The sequence below is a fragment of the Selaginella moellendorffii genome, unplaced genomic scaffold (genome assembly GCF_000143415.4).
Source record: "Selaginella moellendorffii unplaced genomic scaffold, v1.0 SELMOscaffold_55, whole genome shotgun sequence".
NCBI classification, from domain to species: Eukaryota; Viridiplantae; Streptophyta; class Lycopodiopsida; order Selaginellales; family Selaginellaceae; genus Selaginella; species Selaginella moellendorffii.
The window spans coordinates 924,629-951,123 of NW_003314316.1; the positions used below are offsets into that span (position 1 = coordinate 924,629).

At 48.8% G+C, this 26,495-nt stretch overlaps 7 protein-coding genes and 3 long non-coding RNA genes across 20 annotated transcripts; 3 read left to right on the plus strand and 7 right to left on the minus strand.

Annotated features, from left to right (window-relative positions):
- The first annotated feature begins 854 nt into the window (after nucleotides 1-854).
- Nucleotides 855-5,706, plus strand: LOC9662050. Its single transcript, XM_002982765.2, has 2 exons — nucleotides 855-4,474; nucleotides 5,036-5,706. Exons 1-2 carry the CDS (start codon nucleotides 3,203-3,205, stop codon nucleotides 5,552-5,554), a joined length of 1,791 nt encoding a protein of 596 aa, XP_002982811.2. The 5' UTR covers nucleotides 855-3,202; the 3' UTR covers nucleotides 5,555-5,706.
- On the minus strand, nucleotides 4,600-5,127 carry LOC112350922. The gene is made up of 2 exons (XR_002993940.1): nucleotides 5,018-5,127; nucleotides 4,600-4,953 (listed from the first exon to the last, which is right to left on the minus strand). It is a non-coding gene; the product is annotated as an uncharacterized LOC112350922 (long non-coding RNA).
- LOC9662051 lies at nucleotides 5,686-10,267 on the minus strand. 7 transcript variants are annotated; one of them, XR_002993937.1, is made up of 13 exons: nucleotides 10,155-10,267; nucleotides 9,546-9,608; nucleotides 8,633-9,267; nucleotides 8,276-8,466; nucleotides 8,037-8,178; nucleotides 7,573-7,773; nucleotides 7,395-7,477; nucleotides 7,195-7,308; nucleotides 6,965-7,143; nucleotides 6,714-6,894; nucleotides 6,417-6,626; nucleotides 5,945-6,350; nucleotides 5,686-5,872 (listed from the first exon to the last, which is right to left on the minus strand). It is a non-coding gene; the product is annotated as an uncharacterized LOC9662051 (long non-coding RNA). The 7 variants fall into 7 exon arrangements; XR_002993938.1 differs by having other exon boundaries at nucleotides 7,616-7,773; nucleotides 8,276-9,267; XR_002993935.1 differs by having other exon boundaries at nucleotides 7,420-7,477; nucleotides 8,276-9,267.
- A 219-nt stretch (nucleotides 10,268-10,486) lies between these two features.
- On the minus strand, nucleotides 10,487-11,653 carry LOC9662357 (nuclear transcription factor Y subunit C-2). Its single transcript, XM_002982885.2, has one exon. The coding sequence runs from the start codon at nucleotides 11,379-11,381 to the stop codon at nucleotides 10,590-10,592; it is 792 nt and encodes a 263-aa protein (XP_002982931.2). The 5' UTR covers nucleotides 11,382-11,653; the 3' UTR covers nucleotides 10,487-10,589.
- A 101-nt stretch (nucleotides 11,654-11,754) lies between these two features.
- Nucleotides 11,755-12,248, minus strand: LOC9662358 (NADH dehydrogenase [ubiquinone] iron-sulfur protein 6, mitochondrial). The gene is made up of 3 exons (XM_002982886.3): nucleotides 12,117-12,248; nucleotides 11,969-12,053; nucleotides 11,755-11,903 (listed from the first exon to the last, which is right to left on the minus strand). The coding sequence occupies exons 1-3, from the start codon at nucleotides 12,216-12,218 to the stop codon at nucleotides 11,794-11,796; spliced, it is 297 nt and encodes a 98-aa protein (XP_002982932.2). The 5' UTR covers nucleotides 12,219-12,248; the 3' UTR covers nucleotides 11,755-11,793.
- Nucleotides 12,249-12,356: 108 nt separating this feature from the next.
- LOC9662359 (probable E3 ubiquitin-protein ligase LUL2) lies at nucleotides 12,357-14,266 on the plus strand. The gene is made up of 3 exons (XM_002982766.2): nucleotides 12,357-13,123; nucleotides 13,208-13,733; nucleotides 13,798-14,266. Exons 1-3 carry the CDS (start codon nucleotides 12,357-12,359, stop codon nucleotides 14,104-14,106), a joined length of 1,602 nt encoding a protein of 533 aa, XP_002982812.2. The 3' UTR covers nucleotides 14,107-14,266.
- Nucleotides 14,178-15,823, minus strand: LOC9662052 (pre-mRNA-splicing factor srp2). 2 transcript variants are annotated; one of them, XM_024687973.1, is made up of 3 exons: nucleotides 15,405-15,823; nucleotides 14,760-15,321; nucleotides 14,595-14,712 (listed from the first exon to the last, which is right to left on the minus strand). In XM_024687973.1, exons 1-3 carry the CDS (start codon nucleotides 15,734-15,736, stop codon nucleotides 14,701-14,703), a joined length of 906 nt encoding a protein of 301 aa, XP_024543741.1. In that variant the 5' UTR covers nucleotides 15,737-15,823; the 3' UTR covers nucleotides 14,595-14,700. The 2 variants fall into 2 exon arrangements, with proteins under 2 accessions (XP_002982933.2, XP_024543741.1); XM_002982887.2 differs by having other exon boundaries at nucleotides 14,178-15,321; nucleotides 15,405-15,820.
- Nucleotides 15,824-16,132: 309 nt separating this feature from the next.
- Nucleotides 16,133-17,022, minus strand: LOC112350923. Of its 2 annotated transcripts, XR_002993942.1 has the most exons (5): nucleotides 17,011-17,022; nucleotides 16,819-16,943; nucleotides 16,635-16,762; nucleotides 16,343-16,572; nucleotides 16,133-16,272 (listed from the first exon to the last, which is right to left on the minus strand). It is a non-coding gene; the product is annotated as an uncharacterized LOC112350923 (long non-coding RNA). The 2 variants fall into 2 exon arrangements; XR_002993941.1 differs by lacking the exon at nucleotides 17,011-17,022 and having other exon boundaries at nucleotides 16,819-17,004.
- A 249-nt stretch (nucleotides 17,023-17,271) lies between these two features.
- Nucleotides 17,272-18,376, minus strand: LOC9662053 (smr domain-containing protein YPL199C). Of its 3 annotated transcripts, none has more exons than XM_024687976.1 (4): nucleotides 18,019-18,376; nucleotides 17,643-17,941; nucleotides 17,493-17,562; nucleotides 17,293-17,426 (listed from the first exon to the last, which is right to left on the minus strand). In XM_024687976.1, exons 1-4 carry the CDS (start codon nucleotides 18,363-18,365, stop codon nucleotides 17,363-17,365), a joined length of 780 nt encoding a protein of 259 aa, XP_024543744.1. In that variant the 5' UTR covers nucleotides 18,366-18,376; the 3' UTR covers nucleotides 17,293-17,362. The 3 variants fall into 3 exon arrangements, with proteins under 3 accessions (XP_024543742.1, XP_024543744.1, XP_024543743.1); XM_024687975.1 differs by having other exon boundaries at nucleotides 17,293-17,432; XM_024687974.1 differs by having other exon boundaries at nucleotides 17,272-17,562.
- LOC9662361 (protein FRA10AC1) lies at nucleotides 18,338-20,941 on the plus strand. Its single transcript, XM_024687977.1, has 12 exons — nucleotides 18,338-18,484; nucleotides 18,543-18,610; nucleotides 19,075-19,153; nucleotides 19,222-19,305; nucleotides 19,356-19,395; nucleotides 19,451-19,496; nucleotides 19,557-19,615; nucleotides 19,751-19,818; nucleotides 19,880-19,969; nucleotides 20,022-20,086; nucleotides 20,134-20,566; nucleotides 20,615-20,941. Exons 1-11 carry the CDS (start codon nucleotides 18,345-18,347, stop codon nucleotides 20,193-20,195), a joined length of 801 nt encoding a protein of 266 aa, XP_024543745.1. The 5' UTR covers nucleotides 18,338-18,344; the 3' UTR covers nucleotides 20,196-20,566; nucleotides 20,615-20,941.
- The last annotated feature ends 5,554 nt before the right edge of the window (nucleotides 20,942-26,495 follow it).

The window sequence follows — 26,495 nt, forward strand, 5'->3', positions numbered from 1 at the left end:
GCCAAGTACGGCACTCGTACGGCGATGGTCCCAAGCAAACCAACGGTCGCCAGAGAAAAACAATCCGGGACCAAAGTAAGATTTGTATGAAGTTTGATGAGAGGTTGTGTTATTGAATGTGCGATGCAGACGTTGTTGGTGAAGAGGATTATAAATCGAAAGTGAAAGTTAGTGGAAGGCCTCGGATGGCGATCGAGACGACTCTTGAAGAACCAGAAGCAGTACTGGTGCGAGGAAAAAGAGGTTATTTCAAGTTCTTAGTTTTTTTTGTAAGATTGGGTGATAAACAGGAACTTGCTGTCAGTGGAGGAAAGGATCGTCCAGGGATCGGAAAGGATTCCCAGTGAATCCACCCATCTCTCCTTTTTGCTCACACCGATGGCTCAACGGCAACGTTGGACTCACACATTTATTCGTTTTTGGCTCCAACCAAAGGATTGCGCAAAATGCCGAAGAGCGGCATTCATGGTGTGCAAGAAATAGAGCGAAAGGAAATGGCGGACCCAGATCAGAAAAAGCGAATCATGGTTCTCCATGCCTGTGAAACAGCATCAAAGAAAAACACCAAGAAATCCAAAACTATGAAAAAAACACTTCGCGACAGCGATACGACACCTTTCTGCAGTGTAAATGCACAGCTGTCACCTTTTCTGCAGCGGCGCCGCCCAAAGATGCCGTAGCGGCGCCGCTGGCTGTGTCGTGTAATTTGTATATATATATAGCAAAGAGGGAATAGCCTTCCTTTCAACCTCGCGCCCACTGTGGTAAGGCATGCAGTGCCGCGCAGGGGCATTTTGTTTGACCTGGTGGGTCGATTGAATTGGATGTTTTGTGCTTGTGGGTTGTCTTCGATCGTCAAATCGTCAACTGGGTCGAGCTCTGATCCATCGCCCATCATCCCTCTGGCTTGTTTGTATTTGCCGCTTTGCCTCCCAATTCCCCATCTCTCCATAAATGAGTCGCATTACTATAACTTCACAGTCGCAGGCACTTGCTTGTTAACATGCCTTGCCATTTCCGAATCGTCGGCGCTGTGTTATGTGTCCTGTGATCATTCATTCATTCATCTACTGTTTACATAGTCTCGCAGTGGCTTGTGTAAGTAATTTATACATTCAAGTACGCACAGTCCCACTTTTAGCTCCGGGTGAAAGAGAGATCTCCCGTATAGCCTTTCCACAAATTGCCGGTATTCGTATCGTATTTGTATGCCCCTCTTAAAGCTGGGAGCCACTTTGTCTACGCCCATACGGCCCCCAGCTTGAATGTGTATTCTTCTTTTTCTTTGTTGCCTTGCTGGTATTTTAGGCTCGTGTGAGCGAATGTAGCTTTGGGTGTTTTGGGAAACTGTCTCTCACACTGTCCTCCTCTCTGAGAGCTCTTTTCTTTCTTTCCTGGTTGCCTTTGTCCATAGGCATATAGCTTGTTAGTTGGCTCCTTTCTTTCTCAGCTTATTCCTTTCCTCCCAGCTTGATTCACGCCGAGCGAGCTCGTATACTCTTGTCTCTGTGTGATATTGTGTGGATTTGTTACCTCTAAGTTCGTGTATGTGTGTTCTTTGCTTGATCAACTGTGCTTTGATCTATGGCGTGACTGTTGCGAGATTGAGAAGGGGAGCTTTTTTAATTCTCATGCGCATTGCAGGTGGTACTTTGCGTAGCAGCAGCTCAGCCCAGCTCTGATCCATCTCTGATCACTTGTCGTATGATTTGAGATTGGTCGCTCTTCAATTTGGCAGCTTGCAGCTCTTTCTTTCTCTCTGGTCTTGGCTCTCACCTCTCCCAATCAATCTCTCCTTATCTTTTCATTTAAGTTCTTTGCGATCTTCCCACCGGAAGAGAGATCGCATACTTCTGCTCTGCACTCCAAAAGTCGTCGTCTTTCCTTCGTTTTTAAAAGTTTCTCTTCTCGTCTAAAAAGCTTGCTTGCTCGGAGTTCTCGCTGCTCCGCGAGCGATTGATATTGATATATGCGAGTGATTGATTGATGGGAGGTATTAACATAAGGTTTACTCATACTTCCTTCTTCCTTCCTCGTTCGTTTTGTGTGGTTTTCCAGCGAGGTGTGTGAGCTCCGGGTGTGCTCGTGTCTGATATCATCCTTTCTTCTCCCTGCTCTGCCTGTGTTGGTCTCGAGTACTATGGCGCCTGCAACTCTGATGGATTAGGACCGGGAAATTGATTGATACGAGGGAATTTATGTTGGCAACACAAGCACAACGTGTTAGAATTTTCTCCACCCTCAGTCAGCCATGGAGAGCTCTTTCTTTCACCCCCTCTCCACACCACAGCTCCGCGTTCATCTGGCATGGAGGAGAGTTATAAAGAGAGCTCCATGACAGCGACCAAGGAAGAAGAAAGGAACAAAAGATGCGGGCTTGGACTTAAACCATTACTGATCCACCTCTCTGGGTTGTTAATGGCGGGTTTGCTCAATCCATAGCTGCTGGACACACAAAAACACAAAACTCATTCTTTCTCTCTCAAGCGCACACATTCTTTCTCACACTCAAAGAACGGAAGTCTAGAGAGAGTGAGGGAGGAAAAAGAGAGCGACTTTGCATAGTAGTCTGAGTACTTACTGCTCTTTTTGGTCCCAGAGAGAATTTTTTGAGACTCCAAGGCAGGATGGATGGATAGAGAAGGGCGAGCAACAGCTCCACGTCCATGTTGGAGTTTTTATTCCTTGGACTGCTCATCCTTGTTCTTGTTCTGCCGCTGGCTGTGCAGAGGCGGCTGGCCGAGGAATATCGACAAGAGGGATGTGAGTGAAAGGCGAGAGAGAGAGGAATTCAAGGACGTGTCGACAAAATGCCCGGCTCTCGGATTCATGGAGCTGTTGCTGCTCCCTTCTTCCATTCTTTCACGTTCTCATTCTTCATTCAAGGCCGCCAATTCATGAAAGAGGAGTACTGATCCAAGGATAGAGAGGGAGATAGAGAGAAAGCGGAACAAGAACACACACAAAGCAAGGAAGAAAAGTGAGCGGTTGTGAGGAATCCGAAGGTGGTTCGTCCGCTATCTTCCCTGCATGTTTTTAAAATGGAGGAAGTTCTCTTGTTTCTAGAGAGAGAGAGAGAGAGAGAGAGAGAGAGAGAGAGTGAGACAAGTGATTGATTGATCTTTAAGGTTAGCGCCAACTTAAGCTGGCTGGGATCGAGGGGTATCTTTGACAGATAGCTCGGATAGAGAGGAAGATTTAGATGTGGGTGAAGATGAGCTACCAGCGGCAGCAGCAACAGCAGCTCCATCACTTCGAGCTCAAGCAGCAGCAGCAGCAGCAGCAGCAAGAGTTTGTGCATCACCACCAGTTTGGAAACCACCACCATCATGGAGAGCTCAAGAACAATACGCAAAGGCGAGAAGTCGAGGATGATCATCTTCGAGAGCGCGAGCGAGAGGGCTATATGGTGATGCCACTCGGGGTGTCGGAGAGATTCAAGCTGGGTTTGGGGCATCAGCAGGCACCGGCAATCGTGTCCACTCTCCCCGTCGCCATTCCCTTCATGGAGGCCTCGTCTCGCGGAGCGCTCGTGAGGAGCGGTCTAAAGCTCAGCTCCTCGTCGCCACCACAGCTAGCGGCGTTGATAGCGAATCCAAATCCAAGTCCCACCACCATTGTCAGCAGCAGCAGCAGCGCAAGCAGCAGCAGCGGCCGGGAATTCGATCTCTGCTATAGCAATTGGCTGCCGTTCGCAAGATTGCAGCAGCAAGCTCCCCAGGAGCTGAATTTGCTGGCCAGAGACGACGATGGCGAGTGCTGTCCTCCCTGCGACGCTTCCCAAGAAGAAGAAGAGGAAGACGAACAAGATCTCCGACAAGACGAACAAGATGGCACTGCTGCTGCCCAAGACAAAGAAGACAACCATGTTCGAGATCGTCAGCTCGTCGTCACAACAAAGCCCATTCCATTTTGGAGCCTGGCTACCAGCGCTTCCGCCGGATCCACCATCACCACCACGGAGGAGGAGGAGGAGGACACCATACCATACAAGCTCCAGCAGCATCGGCACCAACCAGTCATGATCAAGACTGCAATCTTGCCTGTCCAGTCCGACGATTCATCGTCCTCGTCGTCCGACTCGGAGAGCGAGCAAGGCCAAGATCCCAGTGGTGGTGACAAGATGGTGGTGAGCAGTAGTAGCAGAGGCAGCTTGGGGATCATGGCAATAGCGCCATCACCGCTCCAAATCAGCAGCAATGGCAGTTTCCAAGGTGGTGGATATGATCATCATCGAGGAGTGGGCGCTAGTCCAGGTGGAGTGGGGAGCAGCAGCTGCAGCTCCGGGAACAAGCAGAAGCAGAAGGAGAACCAGACGGTGCCCGTGTACAAGGAGCAGCTGCTGCGGGAGTCGAGATCTCGTTTGCCACACGGCCACTACTGGATACCAACGCCCGCGCAGATTCTCGTCGGCCCGACGCAGTTCTCGTGCCCCGTGTGCAGCAAGACCTTCAACCGCTACAACAACATGCAGGTATGGACTTGTGTAGTGTGCTTGTGCGTGTGTGTGTGTTTTTTTCTTTTTTTTTGTTCTTTTTTCTCTTTTTCTTTTTTCTTCATTGTTCATAGTGCGCTTGAACATTTCTGAACACTGAAAGATTGAATCTTGAACAGTTCATATCCATGTCCATTGGTTGGTTTCAGTTGATGTATAATGTGACATTGCATTGGCATTGCTATTGTTTTCTCTCTTTTCCTTCTCTTTCTAGATGTTCCAAGGCTGTATCTATCTGCCTTTTTTTTCTTTCATACATCACTCTGTGTGTCCAATCTTTCCATCACCTTTCCATTTTCATCAGAAAAAAAGAAAAGAAAAGATAAACAGCTCACCTAATTGAGCTGCTTGAGATTTCTTGAGCTGCTTGAGCTGCTTGCCTGGGTGAGACAAACATTCCCCATTGATGATTGCTGGATTGATTGATTGGGTCTTCCATGATCAGAGCATGCATTTTTCTGAAGAAAAAAAATTTAAAATTATATACGTATCCATGACTTAAAAATCTCATTTTTCTCTTACCTGTGTGTGACTGAACAGATGCATATGTGGGGGCATGGATCCCAGTACCGCCGCGGCCCCGAGTCACTGCGCGGCACGCAGCCCACCGCAATGCTCCGGCTGCCCTGCTACTGCTGCGCGGTGGGGTGCCGCAACCACGTCGACCACCCGCGAGCCAAGCCCCTCAAGGACTTCCGCACCCTCCAGACGCACTACAAGCGCAAGCACGGCATCAAGCCTTTCCCCTGCCGCAAGTGCGGCAAACCGTTTGCCGTCCGCGGCGACTGGCGGACGCACGAGAAGAACTGCGGCAAGCTGTGGTACTGCATCTGCGGCTCCGACTTCAAGCACAAGCGCTCGCTCAAGGATCACATCCGCGCGTTTGGGCTCGGGCACGCGGCGCTGGCCGACGCTGGGGCCGACGCTGGAAGGCGTGCGGCTGCGGCTGCGGCTACTGCGGCCGCCGCGGTTACCACCACCGCCACCACCACCACAGCGTCCGACGATGACGACGATGGCGACGAGCAAGACGAGGACGAGGTATCTGTGGTCAGCTAGCCATTAGAGCACTCCTTTACGATGATCTTACTACGCTTATCTGGATTTTTTCCTTTTCCTTCTCGGCTTCCTTGTGGTCGCTGCAAGCAAGCGGCCTTTACTCCCCTTAATTCTGCAACCGATACAGAACAAGAAAGGAACTTTTGTGAGCATTTCCAAGCCTAGGAAAGTACGGGCAGAGCATTTCGCCCGAAAGATTTTACCATGCCTCCCCGAGTCAAACTGGAAGAAATAAGAAAATCCTCAAAATCTCGGCTTGTCGGCGTCCATGGCGAACACTCCGTACCTCCGCCGACGAGGTGAGCTGGGAAATGACAACTACAGAACAAAACAGGGCATGAGTGAGAGAAACAACAACGAAAAATGCAACAAACAAAGTGGAGAATGTACCTCTCTCAGCTTTAAACTTAAAGCTGCTTGCCTTCTACGTACCTCCAAGCACCTATAGATATATATATACCTCACATAGTAAATGATCCATGTTGTGCCTTATAAAATATTATTCTTTCCTCTTCATTCCACGCAAAAGGCAAATCTAAGGTTGCTTCTCCCCTCGTTAAGTTCAGTGCAAAGCAGAAGCGGTAGTGTAGCCAGCAGCAGTGGCATTTCTTTGAGTGTGTGGGGTGTGTGCGTGGGCGAGCTCATAAAAACCACCCCACACTCACACACACAACACAAGTTGGTCCACAGTACGAACAGTCGGCAGACCGTCCGTGTCTGTGTGTGTGAGTGTGTGCTGTTTTTTGAGCTCCGCCCGGCGCAGCACACGTAGGGAAGGGTCTTCTTCTTTGTTTACCTGTTGAATTGTCACCCTTGTCAAGACACAGAAGCATGAGGAGATTTGTCATTGTACTTGGCATACCTTTAAAGCAGCGTCGAGGATAACACTCGAGTTTTGTGGCCGCACCGCACGCACTCGGAGTCCTCCTCCTCGGGCGAGTCAAGTCACCGACCATTTCCCTCCTTGTTGCAACTTGCGCAGTATGAATCGAGTAAGGTCACACAATTTGCAGTTCACCAGCTTGATTGCTTTTCCGTGTCTTTTACTACGTCCACATTGCGAGTAAACTCCCTGTGAGGCAACAAAGCAAAGTGAAAAGGTGAAATTTCATGAACCGTAATCCATTGCAAGCTAGATCCTCGGAAGATAACGACTCACCTTTTGCTCACTGGACTGGATCTCTCAGCTCAATTGTTTCAAAGCCGAATCTCCCAAGTTTGACAAAAGCATGGCCGACAAACCATCAATTGCGCTTCTTCCACGTGGCTCGTTTCCTCCGCAAGTCTTATCTTCAGCAGCAGCGGCATCTTCCAATTCCAACACTCACGAGATGCCGATCCTGAGGCCGCAATTTAGCAGAGTTAGAGACACGATCTTGGTTGCGTATAAAAAACAAAGAGACAACTGACCCCCCGTCTCCCTTTGGTAGCTGTCCACCCATCTCTGTTAACTACTCAGTGGTCCTCGAATAGTCCAAAGCTTTAGAAAGCATTTGGGGCGATATGTCACTCGAAAACTGCTCCAGTCACGCTCAACCTTGTGTAAGATTCCTTTGAGCAGGATCTTCTCCAAATCCACTTATAACCCACTGACAGGAAACCAGGGAAAGATGAGATGCATACGAACCATAAAATACTACCGACAAGCCTGTTGTTGTAAGACGATGATGGAAACCAAATGGATGCTTTAAGGCATCTGAGAGTTTGCGCGTTAAGGCATCTGGACAAAGTAAACTCCATGATTTTCGAGTGTCCTGAAACGAAACACGTCTGTCGTCAGTCGTGATATCCACAAAATCCGAGCTTAAGTTAGTGGAACAAGGGAGGGGAGGGGCTGTACCATTTGGTGAAGCAGTGGCACGCACCTTTACAAAGGCTTTTCAAATCCGAAGGAAGCACAGGAGCCAGTAGCATGATCGATTCCTGGACACAAAAACAAAAGAAAAAAGAATCAGTAAAATAAAAAGCAAAGTGACCAAGTGAATAAAGGAAGGTGACGAACAACGAGTTCAAAGTACCTATTGGGGCCAGCAAACACAAGCGAGGAATAAAGAAAGCCACCTCTTCTAGAAAGCTTGGGGATTTAACATCCGCATTGGGAATCAGCATGCGGCCTCTGTCCACGCTTGTCGCATCGCATATGTCCAATTGTAACCCAGAAAGAAAGCAGCTCTCATCTCATCGGCATCGCATCGTCACTGCAGCGAGCATTGCGATCCCTGCAGGAAGCAAAGCCAAGCTCACATCAGCCTGCATTTCCTTTTGGCATTTGTACAAAAGACATGGAGAAATCCTGCGGACCACGCTTTGGAACGTGACGGTCACACCAGACCAGCACACTGAAAAGTCATGCATGCAAAGCGATGCCTCGGTAATAATTCCAAACCATAGACAGCTACTTCAGAGGTCTCCCTCCCTGCCCAGGGGAACCTCTTCCTCCTAGACTAAAAGAAAAACTGAGTTAATGGAAAGACAAGCTTACCTTTCTTCTTCAATCGTCCTTGCCATGGCAGTGCCTGGTCTGGCAGTTCGACAACATCAGCCAGTCTTCCTCATATCTGTTGGCACTCTGCAATCCCTGGCTGAATTTTAGAGAGGAAGACATTTCCATATCATGCTATTCTCTTGTTTATTAAAAAAAGAAGAGGAGAAAAAGTTAGTCACAGCCGCGGAAAGAAAGCACTAAATTGGAAGTTCCTTTTTTTATAGCATGAATCTTACCTTTAGGATCAGTTCATAAACTTGAACAGGATCCAGTTACTGGAATACAGAATTTACTTGCCTCGTTTCAAGAAGAAAAGAAATAATGCTTGCCTTGCCTCACAGAATGGCCCTTTTGCTGTGTCCTCCGTAACACCATTATGAACTGTTTAAGCGCTGCTTCACGGTCCAACCTTTCGGACATCGTGCACCTGAACCACGCTTTTAGCAAAGCCACTAAGAAAGGAAGCTAGCAACACGCATGGCATACGGTTCATCCCTTAACAGGCAGATCCACTTGTAAAACAAGCATTACGATATGCGTACGTATGCAGCATATTTCAAGAAGAGGAAGCGGAGCGGCAAAAGCCCAATGACCTGGTATCTTTATTTGCGCCAGAATGAATGACGCGGCCGGACGAGCCTCAAGTTAGAAAAGTGCGTTTACATGAAGAACATTCAGACAGAATGCAGCAATGAGATAAATAGAAAAAGAAAAAAACGAAAAAACGTGAGAGAAAAATTTGCAAAAAAAAACGACAAACATGGCAGAGCACCTTTAGACCAGCCAACTTTTACTGCAAAGACCAACACAATCTCAAATCAGTAGAGTCCAAAGCACAAGTAGCACACAGGACCACTTAAAATCCAAAGTTCAAGTAGCACACCGGACCACTTAAACCACAAGTTTAGACATAGACAGACCCCCAACAAGGATGGCTAAAGCACAACTAGTCCTTGTCCTTTATTCTTGCTTCCCACCCAAACACTTCAGAAAAAAGAAAAAAGAAAAGACTTTGGTGACTTCAGATAGACAGAGAGTAGTACCAAAGACGTAAACATCACGCTGTGCCCATAAAGACTGGACGTAAAATGGAATGGAGCAAGCAAGAGATGCCGCTTCGCTACTTATCTGTTTGCCACATTAGTAATCCCTGCAGAGTTGCAGCTGCGACACCATGTCGCCCGCGCTTGTTGCCAGAGCCACCAGCAGTCGTCGCTGTAATAAGTTCCTGCCAGATACATGTCATGAGACATTAGTAGTTGTATCTTCTACAATCACCCAGTAGATATGCTTCAAGCAAAGAAGAATCGAGGCAAATGCACTCAATCTGCAACGCCTGGAAAGGCTGCTGCATATGGTTAATCGCAAGAAAACAAAAAGAGAAACACACAGCATAAAGCTGGAGAGAATTGGAGAAATGCCCCTCCAGCCAGGAGGGACCAACTTTCAAGCTATCGCTCTCCAGAAATATCAAATCGAGAGAGCCACACTCACCACCACCCAAACCTGATTGAGATATCCGCAGCCTTTTCGGGACCACTACCAGCGCCAATATTCCCAGAAGCCGATCTGCTTGCAAAAGCAAAGTACAGTTATGGAGCGCAGCGAACAGGATGAAACAAAACCCATGCACAGCGAGAGCTCTACCTCACCTTTAATGGTCGACAAACTCTAGACTTACACTGGGAAAGTGCTGTCTTAAAATGAAAATGCAGCAAGAAGGGAAAAGCACTAGTCCTAAGACCGAGATCTTTTAGCTCGTCTTCATGCGAAGAACGAAAAAGAAGCAAGAAAGAGCTAGCCATGGAAAGCTCAAAACGAAATTTCTCGGCACGAGGCTGTAGAAATTTCCAAAAGACCGAGAACTTTAGCTCATCTACGTGTAAACGAAGCTAGTGAAACAAAGAGCTAGCCATCCACTAAGGTCAAAAGAAAATTTCGTCACGAGGCTCGAGAAATCTCTCAAAAGGGACTAAAATCTCTCAAGAGCAGTAGAAGGCGGGACTTCGAATGCTCGAAAATCTCACAGCGGCGCCAAGATCTAGCTAAAACCCCAGCGCTTGCGGCTAATCGCGCAGCGCCATTGCGATCGAGGCGCAAGAGACAGACACTCACCGATCCAAGGCGCCGCTCCTCTTTGCTAAAACCCTAGCGCCCGCCAATGGCAAATTTAAAATGGAGTATGGTATTAGAGAAGTTTATATCATTGTCTTAGAGTTATTGCCAATAGCCTGCTCGCCACCATTTGTCAATCCAAGAGAGGAGAGATGAGAACTTCCATGGGATAATGGAGAACTTAAAGGAAGAACACGTATGGAGAGATTGGGAGAAAAACAGACGATAAAAAGATAGAGACAAGAAAAGAATGTCAAGACAAAAGAACGAGAGAAAACTTCACAAAGAGATATGAAAAGTACCATGGAGAACTCAAAAGAGAGAGAAAGAACTTAAGAAGAGAAGAATGGCGGGAAAACTTACAAAGAGAAGAATGGCGAGAAACCTTACAAAGAGACGAACGAGAGAGGAAGGATGAAGCTTACTTGGTGGATTCTAGGAGCTTGATGCCGGAGCCCCGGACGAATTCGAGGTCGCTGGTTGCTGCGGCCACATTTGCTGCTGGGTCATGTAAGGACCGGGAATTCCCTGCGGCCGCTGCTGAGAAAACATCGCTGGATCAACTGGCATTGCTGGTCTTCCCACAACCGGCGATCCAAGCGGCGACGCCCCCGCCGCCGCCTGTCCCTGCGCCGCTGGAGGCACGTAGTACAACCCCGGGTACTGCATTGGATCCCCTGGAGGCCCAACCGGCATGGCTGCTCGAGTCACTCCCAGAGTCTCCTCCTTGAGCTCGTCCCTGGGAACTATATCCACCAGAAAGTCGAAGATGTCCGTGCGAGTGATCGCCGCGGCGATGTCGTTCTTCTGCAGCGTCCGCCGCTTGTTCTCCTCGGTGTGGATCCAGGAGCGCAGCGTGAGCTCCAAGATGAACATCTCGCACGCCTTTGCGAAGAGCACTGGTGCCTCCGCCGAGATCATCCTCACGTCCTCGTCGGCCTTCATGATCTTCTTGATCCGGGCCAGTGGAAGCTGGTGGTTCTTGAAATCGTTCACTTGCTCGATTTCTTGCATCTGTCCCTGCCAGAATTGCTGGAGCTGCTGCTGGTGCTGCTGCTGCATTTGCTGGTAACCTAGCGCTTGCTGGAATGCCACGGCCGACTGCGCTGCTCCTGGAACCTGACCAGCCGCCATGGGAGTTCCTGGCGCTCCCCCGCCCGGCGGCGCTGGAAATCCCGCTTGCATCGGCTGCCCGATGGCCGGCGCCGTGCCCTGGTGCTGCTCCATGCCCAGCGGCGACGAAATCCCTGCCTCACTCACCGGTTTCACGCGATAATCCTCACCAGATGTGGCTCATCCATCGCGCATTGCCACGATTTTCCTGAGAATTTCCACGGCTAGGCGTCCGGGAGTGGCTTACCGGTCGAGCGCGCGTCGCGAGATTTCTCCAAGAACCCTAGCGCCTTGCTCCCGAGCTCTCGGCGCCAAGCTGCTCAAAAAACTCCATAGCAAATCCCTGCGCAGTAACGTGGCCGCGTGTCATTCGTCGATGGCTCGATAATGGATGACACGACAGTGAGAAGATGAAGGGCCTGGATGCCTCCACGCCTCACCTTCACAGAATATCCAGGCAGAATCGCTAACTGACGGAAAAAGTATATCCAAAGAATCATGGTTATTTCCCTTTTACCCTTTGTTACTAGTGGTGATGGTCTTGTACATATCTAAGGCCACAGTATTTGCACACTTGGGGATGTGGAAGATCCAAGCAAATAAACTCCACCGGATGCCCTAGCGCTAAATTATTCCCTGGAAGAACGCAGGAATCCATGAGAAAACTGGAAGAATTCTATCGCGGTGCCGCGAGATTATACCTCCTATGCAAGCTACGATTCGATCGTGGACAACAATCGGTGGTACCTCGCTGATGAGTTGCATCGGCGATTTCTTCTCCTTGTTCTATCAGATTTCCATAGAAGAATTTCAGGGAGAATCGAGAGAATCGAATGTAGCCACACTTACGTGCATCCATTTGGAGGTGTGATCCAGATCCAGCGCAGTGGAGATGCTGCGCGTGGACGCCCTTGAACTGCGAATGAATCTCGCGCACAGCGCCATAGCCATTTCGCCCAAGAACCCTAGAAATGGAAAGACCTGAAAGAGAGAAATATTCTGTTAGTTTCACGGAATGTTCTTTAGAAGTATAGGGCAGATTCTGTTAGTCGGTGCGATAATAAGTGGCGGCATCTTTGTATTCTTTGAATGTTTGCATGGAATTTACAATGTTGTATCGCCACATTGCGGCCTTTCGTCTCAGTCTCTTCATTTCGCCAGATTAGGGTTTCCACGATCGATCCATCCTTCCAGCGGGAGCTCCTCGTCGCGGCGCATGCCGCCCTCCCTCGCTACTCTCTCGTCGCCATCGCTGGATTGCACGCGATCGCCATCGTACTCCCGAAATATAGGGTTCGTGGAGGAGAGCGATGGAGCTCGCCGCGGCGATCGGCGCTGCAGCTGAGGAGGAGGATCAAGCGCGAGCGTCGTGAAGAAGCAAAGAAATCTTCCTCGATGGGGAACGGTCCCAGCAACAGGAGGAATTCTCGCAGCTCTCAGCAGCAGCAGCCGCATCCAAGGGTAGGATCTCCTCCGCATGGCGGCGTCCTGCCGATCGCTGGAAGCTCTGGCCCGGCATCGCTGGGGCCATATTTCTATTCTCCCAGCTACCATGGACCTCTTCCAGCAGCCATGGGCCCGCAAATCTACCAGCAGGGATTCATGCCCAGCAATGGGCAGTACATGATGAACGTTCCTCCTCCAGGCTATCGTCCCGTGAGTCCGGTGGGAGTTTCTCCTCAAATTCCTGGCAGCGCCACCGCCGCCGCCGCTATCCCAGTCGCCCATCACCAGAAAGCAAACACGATTCGCAACGACGTCAATCTCCGCAAGGCCACCTTGAGAATCGAGAAGGACGAGGAAAATCCGGGTTTTTATCTCGTAGCTTTCTCGTTCGATGCCACGGTTCCTGGCAAGTAAGTAAAAGCTCTTGTTCTTTTCTTCTTTAGAAACTTCGTTTTGGTATCACTTTGCTAACTTTGTTTGTGTTTGCTATGCAGTATATGTATTTTTTTTGTGGCCAAGGAAGGTGTGAATTGCAGCTTGACACCCATGAAGCCGCAAGTGTTTGATCCTGTCAAGGTCCCCTTTGACAAAGGTCTGGGACAAAAATTCCGGCAAGCACCTGGAACAGGGATAGACTTGTCTCTTTTCGAGGACGAGGACTTAGCTCACGAGGGACAGGACGAAACTTATGCCCTCGTTGTGCGAGCCGAGACTTATTCCAGAGATCCACCGGCTGATGCTCCATCCCGAGACACCGAGCCGCTGGGTGCTCCTCTGCCAAAATGGGTCCATTCCCAGACGACTCATGCCGTTGTGGAGCGCAAAGATGGTGGAGAGTATGGTGTCCGGGTGATCAAGCAGATCATCTGGGTGGAGGGTGTGCGCTACGAGCTCCAGGAGATTTACGGGATCGAGAATAGCGGTGGTGGCAGCGGGGCCAACTTTGACGACTCGGGAAAAGAATGTGTGATTTGCATGTCTGAGCCCAGGGACACGACAGTTCTTCCTTGCAGACACATGGTAGGCTGGCTATATACTTCTGGTTTTCATAGCTCTTTTTTTTTTTTTTTTTTTCTTCTTGCAGTGTATGTGTAGCGAGTGCGCCAAAGTGCTGAGGTTCCAGACGAACCGCTGCCCGATTTGTAGGTGCCCTGTGGAGCGACTGCTCGAGATCAAGGTTCCAAAGAATGATGCGGAGCAGCAAAGTAAAGAACCGGTTGAATCGAGCTATAGAACGTCAGCTAGCAAGTCCGAGGAGGACAGTGACGAAAGAGGAGGAGGAGATGCTAGCGCGGAAGTTCCAGCTCCAGCTCCAGCTCCCACAGAGAACACTTGCGATAGCAGTACCAGAGAAGGAGAAGCCACGTCCAAACCACACGACACAAGATCCTAGTCATGTAAGCCTATGTTGCTTCATTCAAAGTCCGTTACTATTTCGTTCTGGTTTGAGAGCTGTGATGATACACAGAACACGAACCATCGTTTCATATAAATCTCGGTACATTGCCAGCATTAAAGCTTGTGTCTCTGGCAGACGAAACGATTCATAGAAACGATTCATACTACTCCACTTAACTTGGGTTTTTCATGTACAAGGGAGGTGGTGACGAGCGACCTTTGCGAAGAGAACGACGCTCCGCAAGATCACAAAAAATTGCCAGGGAACTTACCTCCATGCAGCCACTCGTTCGATCATCGGCGGACGAAGCCTTCTGGAGATTCATTCGATCAGCCATCGGAAGTAGAGCTGGAAACCGGAGTAGACTTTGGCCTTCGTCGCTTGCTGGATCCGTCCTGTGACGCCGAGCTACCATTCCTGTGCTTCTTCCTTTGTTCCCTTTCGTTTCCATCGTCTTTATGCTTTCCATCGTCTCGCTGGTGCTTCCGGCTCTCTTGCTTCTCTAGAGCATCACCACTACCGTGTAGTTCCGCTGGTGGTGGTGGTGGCGGAGTTCTATCTGGCTCTTCGCAAACCATCTCCGCTCTCTCATTGCTTCCTCTGTGCCGGTCAGCAGACTTTGGAAGGAAAGGAGACCTCAAACTTACCTCTGGAGAAGCCATCGTTTCCTCGTCAGGAGGACCTCCTGTGCTTGCTACCACTTTCGGATCATCGTCCACTTTCCCTTGGAGTTCTTCGTTCCCGATCGTCTCATCGCAAGTCACTGGGTCCTTTCGAGGAGAGTCGGGCTTTCTCTCATTGTTCTCCACCTCTTCTTTGTCTTTCAAGGGAGGACTTTTGCGATCCTCTGGGCTCACAGAACGGTGCCTCCGCCTCTTGCCATCGTCTCTCCTGTGCGGTGGCGACACACTCCTCCGGGACCGCCGGTGGGACGTAGAAGCCCGCTGGTTATAGTCCCTGTCCCTGGATGGTCTATACGAAGAACGACTGCCCCTGTAGTGATCCTCGCCACCACCTCTATGATACGAGTACCTTCGATCACTACCGCGGTAGCGACCACTCCTTCCGAAACGCTCGCTTCGGTACCTCACTGGAGAACCCGAGAGTGATCGTCGCCTGTGACGAGGCGGCGGCGAGTTTCTTCGGTGGTGGTGCCGAGCAGGAGACCGAGACCTCGATCTGGAACTTCTAAACGAATCTGGAGATTGCCTGTGGAAACAAAAAATTTCTTTCCCCGGTTAGTCCTCGAAGAACAAAGGAAGGAAAAATCGAGAGAGGGAGAGAGAGCTTACTTGGATTTGCTCGCAGCTGCGGCTTTCTCCTCCTCATCGCCAGCGCTAGGGTCGTCGGATTTGAGCTGCTTGCTGATCAATGCCGCTCGAGCAACCGCAAGGTCCGAGGCTACCTTGAGATTGGCGGCGCGGACGGCGGCTTGCTGCGATGCCATCATCTGCTGGACCATGAGCGCCTGCTGGAATTGGAACTGCTGCTTGGCGATGGCCTGGACCGCGGCCGCCGACGGCGAGGGCTGCTGCTGCGCGCTCATGGCGGCATTCATCGACGCGGTCGCCTGCATCAATCGCAGCACCTCGCTGCTAAGATCCACATTCTGATTGGCCGCCATAGCCAGCGCGCGATTCTACCTAGAGCTCTCCCCACCTCACTGTCGCCTGGATTGCGCCATGGAGGAAACCCTAGCAAGGAAAGAACCCTAACTCCTAGTTTGTAGCTAACAAAGGCGTTTAGCAACAAACGATTAATTAAGGTTTTGATTGATTTCAAGACAAATTAGTACTTATTTAGCTTTAACTCTAATTACTTAGATTTCTTGGCGTGAAAACTTCCGGAGTTCTTGAAAGAATGTATCACCCCGAGCCATCCAGGTACCAAAAGCTCGAGAGTTTTATCTCTTTCTCCGCGAGCTCGCTCAAGATTCGTCGCGTTTTTCCAGAGTCCAGGAGGTGAATAGAGCTGACGGCGATGCGCTCAAGCCGCCATCGCATGCTGTACCGAGTGCTGGAGTGGATCTCGAAGTTTTCGGCAAGGCCGCCACTGGAACTGGGAATCCTAGCACACAGCGAGGCGATTGTAAGCTCTTCGATTTTGATACTTAGTTCTCGATCGTTTTTGATGGATTCCAGGCCCCTTCTCGCAGCGAATCTACATGGAGTTGGAAGGTAAGCATCGAAGGAGAAGAGATATAAACAGGCTTGGTTTTTCTTCTTCTTACCAGAGAAGAGGCTGCCTTACAAAGCCACGTACATTCAAGAAGGTCCTGACAAGCCTGCATGGTACACTAGAATTTGCAGCTTCACCTTGTTTAGTTAGATCGTCGTGGCCAACAGGTTCATGGAGAAGAACCCCTCGGGTCTTATGCCTGTTTTGCGAGATGGCTCCGAATGGATCCAAGACTCGGAGAGGATCTTCGAGCACTTGGAGGCCAAGTTTCCAAATCCTGCTCTAAAGACTCCGGACGAGTTTAAAGACGTGTAAGTTCGACTGCCACAATGATACATTCTCACCGCATATTTTCTCTTCTCGCAGAGGATCGGGAATCTTTCCTACGTTCGTCGAGTGGCTCAAGTCCAAAGACCAAGCTCATCCAGCCAAACAGGATCTGATAAAAGAACTCCTATCGTTTAATCAGCACCTGCAAAAGCATGTAAGTAGTAAGTTGATGAAATCAAATCTTTTGGGAACACTTACATGGATCGAGTGGTGAAAGGGTCCATACATTGCTGGAGAAAAGCCAACAGACTCGGATTTCACTGTAGCACCGAAGCTCCGACACGCTCGAGTAGCACTGGGCCAGATTATGGGATTCGCTTTCCCTGAAAAGCTTGAAGCACTTCACAAGTATATAGAGGTTTGTAGAACTTTTCACCAGGAAAAACTCACGGGACTTGCAAGCTTTAACTGGATTGGTTCGATCAATCTTCACAGCTTATGGAAGCTCGTTCAAGCTTTATCCACACGGACTCTCCCGACGAGATGATAATCTGCGGGTGGAGGAAAAAGTTCAGCTTACCTGAGAAACTAGATTACGAATAATGTTGGACTAGCTGAATGTTAGTGAAGCTCTTTCTTTTCGTTCTTAGAAGAAAAGCGTCAAAGAATCGAAACTGAGACACTTGCGCTATGAAGACAAAAATCAAAATATGAGAAAAAAATCAGCTTGCCTGAGAAAATCGATTACGTATGTATACAAGTCGCGATGATGCTGGAAGAGTACATGGTAAGTTAAGAAACTTCAGAGAATCTCTTTCCTTATTTTTAGTTGAACGGAGATCATTCCGGGTCGTGGCTCCGTGTATCTGTAGCTGTGAGATGAGAAAAGGTGTGAAAAGATACAAAGAGCTGGTGTGGTGCGAGGGTGATACTTGTTAGTGATGAGAAAGTTGGTCACGGCAGTGGGAATCGCAGGCCCATCGCGACTGTGCGATCCAGTTCCTGGAAAAGAGAGAGAGAACCAAAAAGAAAGATCAATGGATGCAAGAGAACGAACAAGCTATTAGAAAGAAGTAACTTACCTGTGATGACTGTGAGATGGCTCCTGTGTAAGGAGGAAGAGATTTGATCCTCGAGCTCCGCTAGCCTTTGCTGGAGAACAGCCACTGCCTCGCGAACATGGAGCCCGTGCAAATCGATCGTCCCTGCCGGAAGCGCGGCCTCCTGGTTCCGGAGTTTCATGATCTCCGCGGCGGCCTCCAAGTTGAGCTTCTCTGCGAGCGCGCGTTCTTGCCGGCTCTGCCGTGACAGCTCCTTGGCCCTGTGATGATCGCCGCGCTGGAATGCAGTGGCGGCGGATCGCGCGTGCCGGCTCATCAGCCTGCTCGATCCAATCCAAGAACACATCAAAATATTTCGAGTCGATCGATCCAGAATCTAGAAGCGGCATCGCTCTACCTTGACGCTTTGATCGCATCCTTGCGAAGCTGGTGATAAGAATCGCCGCTGCTCGACGCCATAGCCAAATCGCTGGTGGAGCTGGAGGAGCTTGCAGCCGCGCCCTGCGAATCTCCCACCGCGAGCTCTTCCTCGCGCAATGGCGCGGATTCTCCATCGCTGCCGCGATTGAAAGGATCCACAGCGCTGGCGTAGCTCGCTGGAATCTCCTCTGCTTGGCTCGCCCTAGAATGTGCCGTACCTAATGGCGGGAATGGATCAATGGCAGCCTGGTCGATGCCCATACCGTACATCGTTTTCGTGTAAGAAGACCATCCTTGTGGTCGATGGTGCCCATCATCGGCCATAGCCAAATTACTCTGTTTCTAGGGCTTTTTTTCTTTTGCCCTAGATTATCGAGCGCGATCGTCATGGCTTCCTTCGGCGCACTCCAGGAGGAGGTTTTCGCTCGCCAGCAACGAAAGCAGTGAGCTCGATCTTATCTTGCTTGTTTCCTTGATCTATTCCGGCATTCTTTGTTCTAGGCACTTCGATTCATACATCAAGGGATTGAATGCTTACGAGCGGCACAAGAAGTTCATGCGCGATTATGGTATGTTCTTGGGAATTTTTTTCCTTGCTCGTGCTAGAGTCCCTCGATTGTTTTCTTCCTTCGTATAGTGATGTGCTTGTGATTTAAGTTTCGATAGAGATTATGATATGTTCTTGAGATTTCTTTTTTCCTTTCTCGTGCTAGAATGTCTCGATTTTTTTCTTCCTTTGTAGATGTGCTTGTGATATAAATTTCGATAGAGCTATACTTGCGAATGTTTTTCAATGTGAGAACTATGGTTGCGCTGGCTCTTCTCGTGAAGTTTTACGAGAGAGTTAGATGAGAGATACTTTAGAAAGAGCTCCTGAGCTGTGAGCTCTTGTTGTTCTTCTCATCTCAACACTTGGTCACTGGAGTTGGAACAACGCTCGCCAATATTGTTTTGGCAGAGGGCTACACATCTCCGAAAATTCTGTTCATATCAATTTTTCTTAGTGTTTAATTCTCTTGCTTTTGCAAAACAGTTCACCATTATGGAGCTCCATCGCAGCAGCCCATCCGGCCGATAAAAACCGATGCAGACACTTTGCGAGAAACTTACAGGTCTCTTCACATTTTTCTTTTCAGTGCAGGTATCAGAACTCACTGTTGCTTGCTTCCATGGCCTGTAGATTCATACGCTCGGAAGAAGACGATTCGGAAAGAAGCTGGGAGCAGCGGCTTGCTAAACGCTACTATGACAAGCTTTTCAAAGAGTATGTTTGCTGAATGCGTTTTCGCTGGCTAATCGTGACCATTGCCTTAGATATTGTTTAGCAGACATGTCCCGCTACAAAGAAAGCAAGGTTTGTTTTACTTCTCTTGCCAAGCAAAAAAAATAACACAGCTCTACAATCACAGGTGGGCTTGAGGTGGCGGACTGAGAAAGAAGTCATCGCTGGGAAAGGTAAGCAAACATTCGAAGTAGAACCTTGTTTAGCTAATATCTTCATTTTGTACTATCCAGGCCAGTTTATCTGTGGAAACAAGGATTGCAATGCTAAAGAGGAGCTTTGCAGCTATGAGGCACGTCTAGCTCACCTTTTGGAGACCTTTAGGTAGCAGCCTTCTTGGGATTTGTCATTGTGCTTGATCCGATCACACTTTGCTGTTGGTTTTCTGGTCCTCTAGTTTTCTGGATATCGACCATTTGTTTGGCAGGTGAATTTTGTCTACAAGGAGGCTGGTGAAAGCAAGCAAGCACTGGTAAAATTGCGTCTCTGTCCGGGGTAAGATAAGATGGTTTTTAATCTTTTGATACCAGCTAAAGAGTGCATTTCGTGTGCTCAGCTGTGCGTACAAGCTTAACTACAAAAAGGAGAAGGAGAAGAAGCGGCAGATGAGAAAGGAGCAGAAAGAAGAAACCAAGAAGAAAAGAAGGTGAGAAGCTCGCTCTTCAATAGCTAGTCATTAAGATACATTGTCCTTGCAGAGTTTCAGAAGAGGAAGACACTCCCGGAAGAGCTCCTCGCGGCGATGATCAAAACGTTGCTCAAGGTACGCACGAGTTCTTTCTATTTTTCCAATCCCCCATCCTCGCACAGGCCCATCCGAGGAGCGAGACAAAGACGAGTACGCCGAGTACTTCAAAGGCATGTTTTCATAGAAACTGGTTAACTGACTATTGTTTTTGCATCACTGTACACTTGGAAGAAGAAAGAACCACCAAAATTGGGTGGAAGAACAAGAAAAAAGAAGCTCCCGACTCTAGCAAAGTTCCGGCTCCTGCGTCACGCAAATCCCCCGCGAGCTTATACCCCACGAGTTCATGTCTTCCAATCCTTTGCTTCCATCTTCCTCGGCCAGAAGCGTCGCAACGCTCGTCCCCCAGCTCCTCCTCGTCGATCCATAGTTTTGTATACTCTCCTCCACCTTTGCTATCCTCTCCTGGATCTTCCTCCCGTGGACCAGGCACTCGTCGGCTTCTTCCCTCACGGCCATCTCCAAAGACTTGGAATCCGACGTCGACAGCCTCAGGTTCGTCTTCTTCACTTCCCTCGCCTTGACCACTTCCGAGGATGGCAGGAACTCGAGCGAGCCGTGGAGGATGGTGGACGCTGCTCGCTTGCACGAGTCGCACGCAAAGTGTGGACGCCGCACGGGGCTGCTGGATTCCTTGGACTTGGTGATGCTGGATTGCCTCTCGGAGTTGTCCTTCTTGAACGACGCTAGCACCCGGAACACTTTGACGAGCTCCGCCCCGAGCGCTCCGCATTTCCTCTCCGCGACCGAGGCGCCCTCCAGCGCCGACTGAGCGCTGACGCTTACGTGCTCCACTTTCGTGTCGAGCATCCTGTTCGAAGAGCTTGTGAGATTCTTGCAAAGAAATAGAGAAGATTGTTCTTTCTCGTACCTGATGTTTGCGTACGTCGCTGAAGCTACGTGTTCTAGATGGCTTTCCAAGCTTGTGACTCTCGTATCCAGCCGGAGTTCTTCGTTCTCCAGCCTTCTCTTGGTCGTGCTCGAGAGCTTTCCTTTCACTTGCGACTTCGCCACCTTTTCCTTCTCCACAGGCGCAGCGCTCTTGCTTCTACTCGACTGCTCCAGCGCGTCCATCCTCTTCTCCAAGTCCGTCAAGAGCTTCGCGGTTTCGTGCGTCCGGTCGCTGTCCATATGATCACTGCTGGTGTTCTCGGCCAGAGTTTTCCTCATGCCCGCCATCTCGTCCAGCAAGTCGCGAGCCTCGGACGAAACCGAGGACGCCTTGGCAGCAAACTCGGCAGCCATGCTCCTCTGCCTATCAACTTCACACACGGCGTCCCTGAGCCGCTCCTGGAGCTCCTCGGCTCTTCGCTTGGCCTCTGCGGCTGCCTCAACCGCCGACTCGGTCTCTCTCGTCATGTCGATGCTGGTTCTCCTAAGCTCGCACGCCGCCGCCGAGAACGAGTCCCTCTCCATCGCCAGGCTCTCCTGGAGTCTCCCAGTCCGCCTGTATCTGCTGCTCGTGAGTGAATCGTCGGAGTGCTTCAAAACTTCCGAGAGAGCTTCCTCGGCCTTGATCGCTGCTGCTGCTGCGTCCGACGCTGCTGCCGATGCTAAACGTTTCTCCTTCTCGGCGATCGCCACCGCGTCCTCGAGCATATATCTGTGCGTGTCCTGCTTCCTTTCCATGCTCGATAGCCTCGACTCCAAGTCGTCGATCATGATGTCCCTGGAAGTGTTCCGGCTTGCGGCGGGAGAATCTATCGAGCGTCGCCTCACTTCTTTCAGCTGCTGCTCGATCGCCTCGATCTTGTCCTGGCACTTCATGTCGAGGTTGAACAGCGCCATCCTCGACTCCTCCAGCCCGGCCATATGCATGAGCTCCTGTTTGCTCTCCAAGTGAGCCATCCTTGACTCAACCTCCTCGAAACTCGCGGCTCCTCTGGAAGAAGATCTAGAGCACGGAACGCTCTCCTGCCTCTGCTTGAATTCCCTCAGCTGGTCCTCCAGTTCCTCCACCTTGTCCTGGCACTTGATCTTGACGTTCAACACGTCCATTCTCACCTCGTCCAGGCCGCCGAGGTAGAGCTTGGACAGATTCTCGACTCGGTCCATGATCAGCATCTTCTCCTGCGAGGCCTCGTCCCGGATCCTGTCAGCCGATCTTCTCATGCTCCCCCTGTCGACTTTGAACGTCTCCTCCAGGCCTTTCAAGCCTTGGAAGTCGATTTTCATCTGCATGGCTTCGTCCTTGAGCTTGCCGAGGACGTGCTTTAGCTCGTCCATGTCCGACTCACATCCTTTTCGAAACTCGTCCGCCTCCACTCTTGCCTGAAGTCCCTCCTTCTTCATGCTCTGGAGCTGTTTCCTCAAGTAGCCATTCTCGGTCCTGATGTTTATCTGCTCCGTGCTGATGGTTTCCCTGTCGTTCTCCACGATTTGAGCGATCTGCTCAAAGTGACTCTCGAGCTCCACCCTTCCTCTCGAAAGTAGCTCCACCTCCGCCTTGAGAAGACGGAGCTCGTCTTTCAAAGGCTTCTCTTTCGTCTCCGTCCTGTCAGAGAGACACTTCTCCACCGTCTCCTTGATCACATTTTCCATCCAGTGCCTGTCACCTTTCTTCGAAATCTCCACTCTTAGCCCGTCCATGTCCTTCACTATACTCTCCTCAAGAGCATCCACCGAATTCACCAGCTTGTGCGAGAAGTTCTCGCGCTTCTTGGCTTCCTCCTGTACGTTCCGCCGAAGAACCACAAGATCGCCTTCGGTCTCATCCCTCAAAAACTCTATCTCTTTCTCCAACGCATTAACTCGTCCCCGCCATCTTTTCCCTTCTTCCTCGAGACGTATTCTAAAACCATCTAGCGAGCCTCGGAGATCTCTAACAATCTTGACGTTCCCATTCTTGCTCTCATCGTAAAGAACAGTGCGACTCTCTGAAGTGTCAGCACCATCGTATGACAACGAGAGTGACTTGTCATCCGAAACCTTCCCTGGAGGAGCTCGAGCGTCCAGCTTCTGGCTTTTCTCATACACGAAGTTGTCCCAGACTCTATCTTCTCTTGTATTCCCTGATCCTCTGTCCAAAAAACCTCTTTTCAACCCCGAGTTCCTGCGGCTTCTTTGCAAGACTGGCTCGGACTCCTCTGTCCTGCTTCTGTAGTACTCGTCAGTATCATCTAAGAGCTTGTGACGATCACGGCGTGCGCTGCCGATATCGTCGTAACTCTTTCGGAGATCAAACTGGCCGGATCTTTCTTTCCTCTGATCCGCGGCATCACTGAAGAGTTTATCCGACTTCCCTGGATCCAATCCCACGTTAAAAGGCAACAAAACTTGAATGGAAGAGTGAAGTACCTGTCGGCAAAGAACGCGTCGAGTCCCGGACTCCAGAAGCTGGAAGCCTCGCAGGAGGAGCAGTCCCAGACTCACTGCTCTCAACCGTTCTTCGATTTTTCTGAAGAGCACTCGGTAGTTTCTTTGGCAAGTAGTAAACCGGCGGCTTCTCGTCAGCAAACGTGTAGACATCGTGTAGCTTCGCCTCCCAATCCTTCAAGGCCGTTCCCTTGGGCCTCTTCCTGAGTTTCGAAACATCCACGGTGGCCTCAGTCTCCTCGAACTCTAGCTTACCACCATTTTCACCTGGTGGCGATGGTGGCGAGTGATCAGTCTTCTTCTTTGGAGAGCCAGGCCTCCTCTTCCCCGGCGACTCTGCCCGCTTCGCAGCGTTGGTTTGCTTCGAAGCTTGCTGCTGAGGCTTGAGCAGTGGTGTCTCTCGAGGCGACTTAACTGGCCGCGAGAGTTTCTTCTCCACCGTGGTTGCTGCCTTGGGCCGGCTCGGAGCTCTCGACGAGGACGACAACTTTCTCGGAGAGCCAGGCCGGGATTTCTTCGGAGAAGAACCAGCGAGCTTTTTCGGAGATCCAGCCTTCTTGGTCGGAGAAGCCGCTCGCTTTGGAGACGCTGCTTTCTTCGTAGGCGATGTCGACGATGATACAGCCTTCTTCTTCTGTGACTGTGACTGCGACTTCCCAGATTTCTCTCCAACGCCCTCCAAGAGCTCCTGGATTCTTCGCCGTGCCTCTACCAATCCAACATGGAGCTCTCTCACCGCCTTGTCACCACGTCTCTCGCAGTACTCCTTGTGTGCCGGCAAAGCGCACGCTACCAGAGCCTCAAACCTTCTCAAATGCTGGAGCTCCTCCTCGCTGCCACCGCTGCTCTCGGGAGAATTTGGCTGGAGCCGAGCTAGCGTCGCCTTTTTCAGGCACAATCTCGCGCTGCGGATGTAGAAGCTGAGCGGCAGACCACCGGACGAAGATCTCTGGCCCTGCTGATCCACCTCCATTCGCGCCTAAGAGGATAGCTCCATCAATCCGCGACTACTCACCAAGAACTTACCTCGATCACATCCTTCAACGAGCTGGATCAAACCCTAGACAGGCCCTGCCGATCTCCATGCGCGAGAATCCGGAGCTCCTAGTGTAGTGATGGCCAAGGAGTAGTCGAAAAGAATCCAGCTCCCGAGCTCCATCGCCCTGCCACATTGCTTCTTGACCGTTTGTAGGGTTCCAGTTAGTTACAATAGAATCTTTTGAATTTATTTTAGAATCTTCTGGTAATAAAATTTACATTGATATTATGTGTTCTTAAATGAGCTTCTTCATTTACTTCTCGTGCAATCTGGTAAGAACGGAAGAACCCTAATTCTTGTCCCAAGAACCCTAAACCCACCCGCGCCGAGAATATCCTTTAAGACGATTTTTGGTTTACCTAAAAGAAAAATCAAAGGGAATTAAGGTATATTTAAAATATGCTTGATTATTTTAGAATACTTTACCAAGGGTCCCTTAACTCACTATACTATTATTCATTAAGATTAATTTGTATTATAAATTAAAATATGAAACCCTCAAATTCCTTAATCTTGATTTATAAATTATAAACATATTGATCAATTAGATTATTTTAAAATACTAAATAAAAATAACACTACTATTAAGCAAACTAAGTGCAATGCACAATAATTTTTCTAAAAATGAATTTATATAATTTTTACTCTAACAAAACCCATTGGTTGTTTCAAAGTTTTAAGAGATCATCTTCCATTTGATTGAAAGATGTTTTGGATCAACTTTTTGGGGAGAATTTGCTGCTGCTGCTTTTTTCGTTGCTAGACAGCTGCTAGTACACCAAGCAAAGGCTAAGGGCACATGAATCCAAATGTGTTTCCCACACTCGAGAATCGCTAGGATAAGTATAATACACTTGAATTATATTTCGTATTTCAGGCTGGCCATGATGGAAAAGTAATGCAAGCAATCTCTACCTGCCCCCTCTCTTACATGGCTACCCCTTTACACGCTAACTCCTCCTTCCATGGCACACTAAATTAATAACATTAAACTTTAATTAGTAGATGTTGTTAACAGATATGTTAATGACTATAATTTTATAATTAAGTGAATGAACGGCTATAATTTATAAGTATTTAACTTACACTTGGTTTAGGTTTTCCCTTTAGTATTATGGCTAGATTGGAAAATGTAGATCATGCTTAAAATAGTAATTTTTCTTTTTCTGATCTTATTGAGAGAACTAATAGTAAAGTAAATTCTTTTACTTTTTGTATTACAGTTGGTCTTCTTCCAGAAGAGAGAGAATGTGAAAAATGTCATCAGCCAATAAGATATCAATCTAATAATCGAGGTTGTAAAAATGGTCTGAAGTGGAATTGTAAAAATTGCAATACCACAAGATCTCTTAGAATTAGTATTTGGTTTGCAAATAATAATTTCACATTTGCTCAAATTCTTAGAATGATGTATTATTAGTGCATTAAAATGCCACAAGATCAAACTCATATTAAGTGTAATATTAAAAGTGAGCATATAATAACAAATTGGTACAACTTTTGTAGTGATATTTGTGTTATCACATTACAACAAGGTAATCAAAAGATTGGTGGTCCAAGAAGAATTGTGGAAATTGATAAAAGTACATTTAATAAGTGGAAATATAATTGTGGTAAAGAGTAGAAGGTCAATACACCTTTGGAAGAATTGAGCATGATTCAGATTAAATATTTATGGTTCTGGTGGCCGATCGTATCACAAACTTTAGTTGATATATATATATATATATATATATATATATATATATATATATATATATATATATATATATATATATATATATATATATATATATATATATATATATATATATATATATATATATATATATATATATATACTAATATTAGCGTAGTAGATTTTGGTAGCCGTCGGATTGGTTTCAATCCGGACCACTCGCTCCTGTATATAAGCTAGGGTTTTTGGGCTAATTGATATGCACATTTCTGTATTCCCTTTATATATTCCATGCACTCACATTGGTGGAGATGAGGGGCACCTTTGATTGTCCTTGGGGAGTGCTTGGATTTGGGATTTCGGTTTAAATCTAGCTTTTGCATCGTCTAGAT